Source organism: Belonocnema kinseyi, chromosome 8 (genome assembly GCF_010883055.1).
Source record: "Belonocnema kinseyi isolate 2016_QV_RU_SX_M_011 chromosome 8, B_treatae_v1, whole genome shotgun sequence".
Lineage (NCBI taxonomy): Eukaryota > Metazoa > Arthropoda > Insecta > Hymenoptera > Cynipidae > Belonocnema > Belonocnema kinseyi.
This window is the reverse complement of record NC_046664.1, coordinates 126,995,469-127,007,104: the sequence shown is the minus strand read 5'-3', so window position 1 is coordinate 127,007,104 and position 11,636 is coordinate 126,995,469. Positions and strand designations below refer to the sequence as shown.

General features: G+C 32.3%; 1 protein-coding gene across 10 annotated transcripts in view; it reads right to left on the bottom strand.

Annotated features, from left to right (window-relative positions):
- Positions 1–11,636, bottom strand: part of LOC117177698 (exocyst complex component 6B) — a 292,026-nt gene that overhangs the window by 246,587 nt on the left and 33,803 nt on the right. For all 10 annotated transcript variants that reach the window (XM_033368563.1, XM_033368566.1, XM_033368562.1 and 7 more), the window contains exons 3-5: positions 11,348–11,634; positions 11,143–11,245; positions 9,259–9,498 (exon numbers count right to left, since the gene is read on the bottom strand). In XM_033368563.1, the coding sequence (XP_033224454.1) occupies positions 9,259–9,498; positions 11,143–11,245; positions 11,348–11,634 (630 nt within the window). The remainder of the gene's footprint in view (positions 1–9,258; positions 9,499–11,142; positions 11,246–11,347; positions 11,635–11,636) is intronic.

Sequence of the window (11,636 nt, the reverse complement as noted above, 5' to 3'; positions counted from 1 at the left end):
CGCTCCCTGCGAATCCGACACTACCCTTTCTTCAAGGGTGTCTTTAGAAGATCTCCCCTCCTCAACCCTTCAAAAAAAAATAAAAAAAAAAAATCACCGAAGTCAGTCTGCCTCTCGACGATCTCCAGCGAATATCACAATCAACCGCCTCCTCTCCCTGGTTCTATTAAGGAAATAAAACCCCGAATTGAATACTACCACTGACTTCCCTAATCCAAGATAACGTCTGCTCTTTTAAGAGCAACCAGCCTTGAACACAATACGACCAAAGTACTTCGGTACTTTGATCAAAACAAAGTTTGAATTAGATTGTGATGTTGCTTCTCGGGTGTCATCCTCTCTAGTTCTTACATAGTTTCTTGGATGACCTCCGCGTCCCCAAATTTTAATGCACAACTATTAAAGTAATTCGGTTCTTTAATCGAAACAAAGTTCGAATTAGATTGTGATGGCCCTCTCAGGGTGCCATCTTCTCTAGTTCTTACCTAGTTTCTTAGGGGACCACCGCGTCCTCAACTTTGAACGCCCAACGAGCAAAGTACTTCGGATTTTAGTAGCTTGCTTCCTGAAGATCAAGAAAGTTTCTTACAATACGAAAGGTGTTTAATAAAACCGACATCTGAGCTGCTGCCAATCCTCTGCTGACTCCTAAATGTTCAAGATGTTCAGTGCATCTTGCGTGCACAATTCTTGTAGCCGAAATTAAGTCGCTATACTTGTAGATCTTGGTTTTGTAGGTTGACTGCAAATTTCGGCTAAGTGAACAAGCAATTTCGATGATGCACTCTTTCACCTTTTTTCTTGTATCATGATGTCAGGTCGATTGGCCCGGATGCAATGACCCATTTGGATAGTAACTTCCCAATATAAGATATAATCTCCGCTTTTTAAAACGGGCATTGGAATGTATCTATACAAAGGCATCCATTCTTTTAAGAGTCCTATGTTTAGGGCAAGTTGTTGATGTATAATGCTAGCTACATCATTATGTCTGCGTATATTTTCTCTAAGCCATTACGCGACAATCATCAATAACGTGCTCAATGGATTCGTTGGTATCTCCACATAATCGGCACCAGTCAATCACGTCTTGATGTAACACGTGTTTGCGATCATTCTTGGTGCTGAAAACCTTGTCCTGTATCGCAATGACGAATCTTTCCGTTTCTGGATACAGAACACCCTTTCTTAACCAATTTTTGGATGCCTCACTATCCACTTTATGTTGATCTAACGATTTAGGGTACTCGCCGTAGATATCTTTCTGCCACCATTGTATTTCTAATTCCTCTATGGTTTTCGCCCTGATATTCAAGGCCCCATCTGAGGACAAATTTAATGGCATGTACTCAAGATCCGCTTTACACATGGCGCTGTAAAGCGCAACATTTCGTTTGGTGTTAAAATTGTCTCGCAATTACATAACTTGTGACTCACACCGTTTCTGGACATCTACAACCCCCCAGCCCCCTATGTGTGTTAGGCCATTTGATGATCCCACAGGAGTACGTGAGGACAGGGATGGCATGTGTTTATTGCCATGATTTTTTTTCCCAGTTGAGAAAACTCTTAATAATCAACCTGAGTCTCGTAGTGAAGGCAATCATTAGGCTTGTCCTAACTATCGTATGCTGAATACCCTTAGATTCAATAATACCCAGATCTTTATATGATTCGCCTGCAGCCAATGCCTCGATGACATTTTCGAACCCGTTCTCTAACTCTGCGGTCCCTGATTCCCCTCTGACTAAATGCACTGTTCTGCATTTGTCTTGTCCGAACTCCATCGGATATCACTGGAAAACTCCTTTGTGACATCGATCAATTGAGGGACTTCGGTGTCTTACTGGTTATTTTGCTTTACACTCAGTTCACGATAGAACCTTCCTTCATGCGTCTGAAAGTTTCGATTTTGTTGCCTTCGTGCACTACTTTTCTTGTACCGACGTAGTCTGGCAGTAAGAACATCAAGTCTCCGCTGTTTGGAGTCCATAATCTCATCCAATACTGCTGATGCTAATGTCTCGATGTGCAGAGGGTGGATGATTTTAGTAAAATGGTTTATCAGCTTTCTGGTTCTATTTTCTTTTTTATATTTAGTTTCAAATTTAAATATCATTTTTTTCACAGAGTCACGAGAAAAAGAGATTAAGATACAGAATCTAACATATTCTTACCACATACATTTTTTGTAAACCTGTGATTTGAATGGAACTTTTCAAATAATAGACTGCCCTGATGAGGAGAACATTTTGTGCTCGAAACGTTGACAAACAATAATAAAGGATCATCATTGAACATCCAGATTCTTTTCTCTGGTCTGAAGTATTTCAAATGAACATCATCTTTTTATTTTACAATTTATTATATTATTCAGACGAATAAAATCGCTCAACTAAAATCTTTTTATAGGACAAACTGTTCCTTATTATTATTGTATTTTAATTTCAATTATCATTTTAAATTATCGATTTGAATGATTTCGTCCAAAGAGGTAGTCAGAGACGTTTGGGTCCTTTTAAGAGTGATGCGACGTTCGTAAAATGGTCCTATAGTATTCATCAAGTACCGGGGGGGGGGGGGGGGGGGGGCAAAGTTATTTACAGTAGTTGGCCGTCACCAACCCGACTCCCTTTTTAAATTTTTTTAAAAATTATGAACACTTTTTTTTACTTGATGAATTTTCTCATTATACATATTTTATAATTATAACTGAACATTTTTAAAAAAAGTTGGATATCTGAAATAATCAAAACCCGTATATTCCGAATTACTATGTTTTAGGCTGTTAACTTTGAAATTAAAAAATCTATTTCTAAATTTTAATACGAAAGCTTAACAACGGGCCCTTAGTGAGTGTCGGCTTAGATCCTGAGAATCTTCAATTAATATTCTGAGATTTCTGTAAGTAGGGAATTATCCAAATTGTTTGAATGATGTAAAAAAGTTCATCAATTTAAAAAAAAATGTAAAATTTAAAATCTAGAGAATTATTTTTTTGCTAATTGTTGCATACATAATTTATTGCCAAAAAATATTACTAATGTTACTAAAAATGTAAGAAAACTACTGTTTTTCTGTCATTCTACAAAAAATCATGGTAACTTTATGGAGAATTCAATAGAACGAAGGTTACTTAATGATGAGATCAAATATTTAAATATCTACTCAGAATTTTTAAATAAAAAGTTCAACAGTGTTAAAATAAATTTCAGGAACTCTTTACCAACTAATGTATATACTAAAATATTAGAAAATCAATTGAACCGTAAAAAAGAAAAAAATATTAATCATAAACAAAGATTAGATCAAAAATTTCAAAATCTACTTGTTAATAGCCATTTTCGTGTATCTATAAACAGAAATAAACATGAAAGCATAATTAACTCAGGCAATAATGATCCATGAATTACAAATTTTAGTAATGTAAAAATTCCTGATATGAAAGACATAGTAAAATATTTGTTTAATTTATAATACAGATGATCCTGATTTGTTAAGACACAGAATACTTAATACAGCATAAAATCTTTTACATAATAATAAAATTACTCAGATTGATAGAGCCTTTAGGCGAAGTATTGAAAAAACACAATCATTTATTCAATCTAACAAACAATGGTTAATTACTCATGCAAATAAAAGCGAATTTCACTGTAATTCTTAAAAAGAATCCTATATTTAAAAAATGCAGAATATATTAAATGATAATAAAACATACAAAAAATTAGATGTGAACTCTGAGAACTGAAGGTCACCTACCCAGGAAACAAAAATCCATTCACTTCTGTTGAATCGGTTTCGAAGGCTTTTGAATTGCGTATCTGTCACTAAAATTCCAAATTGCCACCGATTTGTTTTTTAAAAACTTTTAGTCGTTATAATTTTGTTGACTAACTTATATGTCGTAAAAGACTAATAACTGAAATAGTAAAAGGATTCTAGTAGACCTGCGCATGATTTCTTTCAATGTTTAGATAATTTATAAATTTAAAAAATCGTGTGAAATATGGTAGCTTAACCCCAAAAAAGTCGGTCTCATTCAAAAAGAAGGAAACCAATTCTATACAACCTTGCTTGAAATGGTCATTGCAATACATGGCAGGTTCGAAGCTGCTTGTGAAAATGACAGATTCACATAGTCGCAAACCGATTCTGTTTGAACTTTCTGAATTTGCAAATGACAGATACGCTATGCACAGAGTCGTCTTTTCAATGGATTCTTTTTTCCTGGGTAGGTGATAATCTTTTACCTTCTGATATTATAGTTCATGATAACACTATACCTAGAATGTATGGTTTGCCGAAGGTTCACAAACCTGATTGTCCGTTTCGACCAGTTGTTTCTTTGATAAATTCTCCGACATATAAAATGGCTAATTTATTTAATAATATTCTAAAAAAATATTTAACAATACCAAACACTCTAGTAAAGAATTCACTTGCATTTAAAAATATAATTATTTAAAAAAACAATTCCAACTAATTCTATTATGGTTTCTCTAGACGTATCGTCTTTATTCACTAATATTCCAAATGATTTAGTAATTAATAGTATCTTAAATAGATGGATTACCATAAAAAAATCTTTACAGATTAACCCTTAAAAACGTTTGAAGAAGGAATACAATTTTTAATGGAAGACACAGTTTTTATATTCAATAATAATTTTTATAGACAAATACACGGAATCATAGATCAATTTAATTCGTGTCATCCTAGAATTAAATTTACATATGAGATTAAAATTAATAATTCTATTTCTTTTGTGAATGCTAAAGTTATAAAAACTGATTCAGGCATGAGCATTACTTATTGGTATCGAAAAGATACTTATTCTGGTAGATACTTTTTTTCTAGCCCTCCAGTTGAACATAAAATGTCTATAGTAAAAGATCGTATTGACAAAGCTTTTAAACTATCATATGAATCCTTTCATAAATCAAACATTCTATTTATAAACAAAACTTTTATACTGTTAGTAATTTTGTTTTCGAACCTTTTGTTTCTGTTCTCTTCCATGGTAAGTTGTATTTTAAAATTAAAAGAATATTGAATGATTTAATATTACAACAACTTTTAGAATTGATTCAAAACTGGATAAAGTTATGAAATTAGACAAAGACTCTGTAGATGATTTCCAACTTACTGATGTAGTATATAAAATACAATACCTAATTTGCGAAAAATGCTACATAGGTCAAATTGGTAGATTAATTTCTCCCAGAATAAAAGAACACCACGATAATGTTACGCAAAAAAAAGAACAATAAAGTCATAGATAAAAACCAGGTTGAAAATGGGAATCAAATTAATTGGGAAAATGTTACAGTTTCACACTATGAACCTAACAAGTTTAAAAGATTAGTCGTAGAAATCTTCTTTGTTAAGAAGAATGGTGATAATTGTCTAAATATAATTTCAGATCTCAATAATTACAGTATTGTATATAATATAATCCTGAATTCGTTTATTTAAATCCCATTAAAAAAAAATTCATCAAATGAAAATGAAAATATAAAAAAATATTTTAATTGTTAACTTATATAACTTTTGCAATTAAAAACTTATTTTAAAACTCATTTATTAAATTCGACTCGATAACTCAAATTAGTTTTGCACTTAATTTAACATGAATATTTTCTTATTGTTTCTTTATTGATTATTCTTACTATTTTTTCTTTATATTCAGATTTAAAATACAATAATTAATTAATGTGTAATTTATTCTTCAATAACTTAACCTCAACTGAACTGTTATCTCAACGTAACTTTTTAAGATTGAGTTAAAATAAAAAATTAAATGTTTTAATTTGTGATTCATAAAATGCGTAGGGAAAGTGTAGGTATTACTGCGGACAGGAAATCAAGACCTTTTTTGAAGATAAAAAACAAGTGTTTGAATTATACATTCGTTACGCATTAATTCATGAATTAATATTTGACATTTAATTAATATAATTAAGACGTTAAACCCGGAAAAAAGTCGGATTTACGTGAAAAATGCGAATCTAAACAAAATGTTCTATGTGGGTATTACTGCGGGTTTGCACTATTTACTGCGCGTCAACTACTTCGGTGTTCCAATCACTGTGCTGGTAGTACTGCGATTTTATTTTAAGTGACGTTGAAAATATTTTGGGAAATTTAAGTTAAGTTTACTTATAAATGTATTAACAATTTTTTCAAATTATAATATTTTAACATTAGAAACACACTGCGACTTTGGCAGGCATTATCACTGCTGACTAAGAAAGGTTAGTTTGAAGGTTATGATATAGCACCTGAAAAATTGTAGTAATCCATTCATCAAAGCAAATCGTGTGCCACCGTGTGCCAAATACTGCGTTGGTAAAAAATACATTGAATAAATTAGATAAAAACATAGATACTTGAGCTGATTCATTGGTGATATGTATAAAAATAAATCACATAATAATTTTCTGAATTGCTTCAAAGCATAATATACATTCAGGACATTCTAAATCTTTATTTATATTTGAAACCGGAGTAAATAGAGCGCCCGCAGTAATACCCACTTACCCTATTTCAAGTTAATTTAGTTAATTTAACTTCATATTTTGATCTTACTTAACTTCAAACTTAACTTAATTTCTATTCTAAAATGTTTTTGAATATAATAAAATTTTTTTGTTTCAACTTTTGGTTGTAACAGTTCATCTTTTATAACGTTTCAAATTAATGAAAAATTTTTTTACTTTATTTAAAAGAAAAAATTAAAACTAAGGAATGTTAAGTCATTTTATTATTTGGCTTATGAATGTAGGAACTATTAAAAAGTAAATGTTTGCATAATCTTTCTGTTATTGATTGAATTACTTTCTGTTTCTTATTTGTAAATCATTTCTTCTGTCGGGGGATTCGCCTCCCTAACCCCCCGTTCGACGCCCTCACCACCACCGCTTAAGCACTTCTAACAAAAAATAATTTAACTCGTGCGAGGCCACCGATTGCCCGCACTCGTTGTTCAATATACTATTTCTTATTTTCAATTAGGGAAAATTATTGAAACTTTGCAGTTATCTTGTATACGTGTTAAGCAATCGTCTTACGAAGTCCCTACCATCAGGCACTAACTTAGGTGTGCCATTTTTAGACCTCGAGATGGATGAAAAAAATGTACGGAGGTGATAATTTATTTATCGAAACTTTCTTTATATGAGATGTTGGTTAACCTGCAGAAATGCTTATAGACATAATTTAGGTTCACTGGTTTCAAAAATTATTATTCAATGATGCAAGAATAGTTTTGTCAAAAGTCTTTCTTTACCTCATTTTTTATAGATAAAGGGTTAACAATACCAAAAAGTAGAAGGGAACTTATTTGTACAGAATAAGGTGCCGAAAATTTTTCTATAAAATTTTTTTCGAACCCTTACCAGTTTCAGGAAAATCAAGAAGAACTTTAAAAATATAATTTTTTCGCTATTTTGTATTAGTATTAAAAAATACACAATGCTGGAAATTACTGAAATTTTTTGGTGGTTCAGCATCTCATCTGGAAGTTATAAAACAACAATTCAGCTTATTGAGAATTACTTCGCAGTGGAAGTCCTACGTTGACTGGCCTAAGTGAAGGTATTCTTAAGGTGAATGCAAAATTACCAAAACTCTCCACAGAAATTGAACGGATTAACCGATCTTTGTCTATTTTTTTTTAATCGTTTTATCATTATCTAATCAACCTAATTCATCTAATTGAAATTCGATTTGCTAATATATTAATCATTCTTAATTTTCCTCAGCCAGCTCTAATCCTCTAGTAACAGGAAAGTCGGGTGAGGCATGGCAAGCAGTCAGTATACCCTCTGGGTACCAGTATCCTCAAAAAATTAAACACTAGACTTCCCACGTTGCCATTCTTGAAGCGGGAGCGCCTGTTTTCGGTTCATTATAGGTACACTGTAAAAAAACTATTGAATTTTACATCTCTGGTGGATGTAAGAAAAAGCACCCACGTGTATCGGAGTAACTTCACGAAAAATGGTAATAATCCATCTAGCGATGAATTTTACAATTGAATCTGTTGTGATATTCCAATTCCGTCGATAATTTTACAAACGAAAATGTAAAATTCATTATGTGAAAGAATAAAATAAAATTTATTAGAGCGACAGGTTTTGAAAACACGAAATTCAAACTTCGTGTACAATTTTATGGAGATTGAAGAAACACAAGCCGGACACGTTACGATCTACCTAAAACATATAAGATACTATGGGTATTTTTTTGTTTAAATATTCCGTGACAAAAATATAAAATATACGTTTTGAATAACCACATTTTTACGTTTCAATAGCAGAAAATGTAAAAGGAAACAATAGGAATAGCTCGAATGTCATCTACTTTTGTGTGAAAGCTGTCAAAAAGTTTAACATAGCTGTCAATTTCTCCAAAATTAAAGAATGAAGGCATCGATAAACAACTAAAACGAGAGACGCTTTCGTATTCACATATTATCTGATTAGTTGTTCTAAATTTTCAATTAATTATCAACCAAAAATCTTACAGTTTCCGCCAGAGTAAAATTAAAGATTTTTGGTAAAATTAAAAATCTCGATATAATTTTCAATCACAGGAAAGTGATTTTACCAACGCATGGTATTTTTACACGCTGCAACTGAATTTTCCCTTCTGAATGTAAAGTTCTTACGACGGAATGTGTAATTTGATTTTTATCGGGTGTTTAATATTATACTGCTGTTCGAGGGTCCTTTTATTTACATCGCGAGATAATGTAATTTCACACACTTTTGTAAAAATACACAGTGAAGTGTGTGATATTTGCAATGATACAATATGTAATTTTCCGGAACTTTGTAATTTTACACAAATCTTTTTTTACAGTGTACACTCCCGGTTACGGGCTACTGGTTCTCAGGTGCATAAAAAGCATAATATTTTTAAATCATTAAAAAAACAACAAGACCATTTTTCGACGAAAGTTCTCTTTAAGGGAATTTATTTAGCCCTTTAGTTTATGTGGTTAAAATATTACATGAGACAATTCATAATTGTATGAGAAACGTTGTTATTTGTAATACATATACTGAAAAGCAAGCACCAGGAAGCGGCTTAAGCTACTAATAAGCTGGTGTGTCGAGCCGGCCAATCCACACATGTGCCGACACACATGATGCTATTATGCCGGCATCTTGTTATCTGGGCGAATATTCTCCAATTTTACTTTACATAATTAAATTCTTTATCAATTTAGCATCAGTAAAAAATGTTTACCATGTTGACTGGTGGCTGCAAAACTAGCCGTGCTTGCTGTTGCCTCTGTTGTCTGTAATACTCTTTGAAAGTCTCGCCTTCTCGCAAAACTGTGTAGATATGCATGCATCGATACACTGAACTGAAGTCCATAAGATCCTGTGCACTCAGTTCTTCTTCGCTTTCGTTTGAAGGAGCTAAATGCATTCTCTTTTTCCTGCGTCCAATGATTTCAGCCTCATTCTCGAGCTGCTCGGCAGTCTGGAATACGAAATAGGGCGCGTTATCAAAAACATAACTATATGTGACCGTCCGCGAAGAAAGGGACCTAATGCGGAAAAACTAGATTTTTAGTTTCTTAGACCAATCTATATTTCCTAAGTTATTCACTCATTTACAATAATCAGAATTTTTGGTTCATTACTATCATTGTTATTAGGCTACATACATTGACATAATAAGCGTACGCAGAGATGAAACGAGAGGGCTGCGAAAACCATCCCCACCATTCATCACTACTAAGTTTAGCCGAAGCGGATCGATTCGATCGGACCTCATGGCTACAGTAACAAAAAGTGCAGTAGTAAGTGGAGGCTGTGCTTTTCGTAGACGCGTCATACTTATTGCCAAGACTCCAGTGATCGCCAAATGGCAGATTTAAATGACAAAAATAAGAAATGAAGCCTAAAAAATTTATTTACGAAAAAAATTTGTTAGTGAATTTTAACAATTTTAAAACTAGAAATGTATATTTGAAACTGATCTTCAAATAAATTAGAGAACAAAAATATATTTTGGGAAACTTTTGACCCAAGCAGAAATATTTTTAAATTCTTGCGCCATGATAGAAGAAATTAGGACTCAAATTGTCAGAATTGTCACGATTTATTTAGACATTTAATTGGCATGGCAATTACTCAGTATTGGGAACTTCGCTCGGAACTGCGGCGACTCTTTTACGTTAATTGTTGCATATTTTTGGAGATAAACTGCTCTTCCATGTTGCGGGACAGTTGCTGCCCCTCAAGAGGGACAGTAGTCGCTCGTTTTTATAATGTTAATATGCGTCGCGACATACGTAATTTAAAACATACATATTTGTTTCTGCAATTTTGAATTGAAGGATTGGTTTAAATTAATTGCTTCATGAATTAAGTAATTTAAATTACTTTCAAACTTAAAACCAAATAAGTTTGTAGTCATTAATTCATATTTATTCCTGCAATTTAAAAATTGAAGGATTGGTTTTAATTAATTGCTTTATACATTCATTAGTTTACATTACTCTCAAATTGCATTATTTTAAAACTTAAAATCGAGATGGACGCAGTGACTGCCAATAAAAAAAACGATCAGGGACTTGCATTTATTTTTGTTAGGATTACCAGGATTTTACAACAGTTGATCAGAACACTCGCAACATAGGTTATATAAGGAAATACATTTAAAAACATTTGAACAAGAGGTTCGAAAAAACCATTTAAAAATACATTATTGATCTTTAATGGGAACAATTAATCACATATTTATAACCTGTGTACTGTGACTTTCATTACAGACAAGGTTTCTTTCCGCCTACCGCCACCCTCAAAACCGACACAACAGAAGGGTTTCACTGTAATTTTTTATCTTCATCCAAATGATTTTTTCTATTTTATAAGCTTTCTAAAATTCACCAAATTGCTTAAGCTGATGCGGTCTGGGCGCAGTACCTTAAGAAATCTTAAAATATACACAAACTGTACAAATTTATTATTTCAATAAACAATTTTACTAAATTATATAGAATTGTAGATACTTATTATTATTAAACAGTTCATTAAAATATCAGAATAGGTAAACAAATTCGAAAACTGAGATTCATAGCAATTAAATATTAACAGACCATCAAATAAAAATACTCACGTGTCTCATCGCAACTTCTCCAATTTTTGGAGAATATTTTCGGACGTTTTCCAGGAAATCTCTAAGATCTGACATCGATGCATCTTTTATATTCTCTCGTAAACTAGAAGAAAATTTTAAGACTTAATCTTATATCCGACGTTCTTATTTTAAATAACCATAAGATTAAAACTAAAAATTAAGTAAAACATAAAAGAAAACGCACACAGGAATTTGTTGAGTGATTTGCGACGAAAACCTATAATTGGTAACTTTTGGCAAATCATTGTTCTCCATCTGCTCGAGCGTTTTTAGTGCAGGATAATAACGTTTGTCTTTTAATTTACGTTGAAGTTTTGCATATGCAGCAAGGACAGGAAGGCACATAGTAAGACTATCCACTGCAGCAGCCATGTTACTCTCGACTTTTCTTGCTTTTACGAGTTCTTCGCGCTTTTCTATTACCCCACCAGTTGTTGCAATAATCCGTTTATCGAGTTCCAAGATTTCGTTCT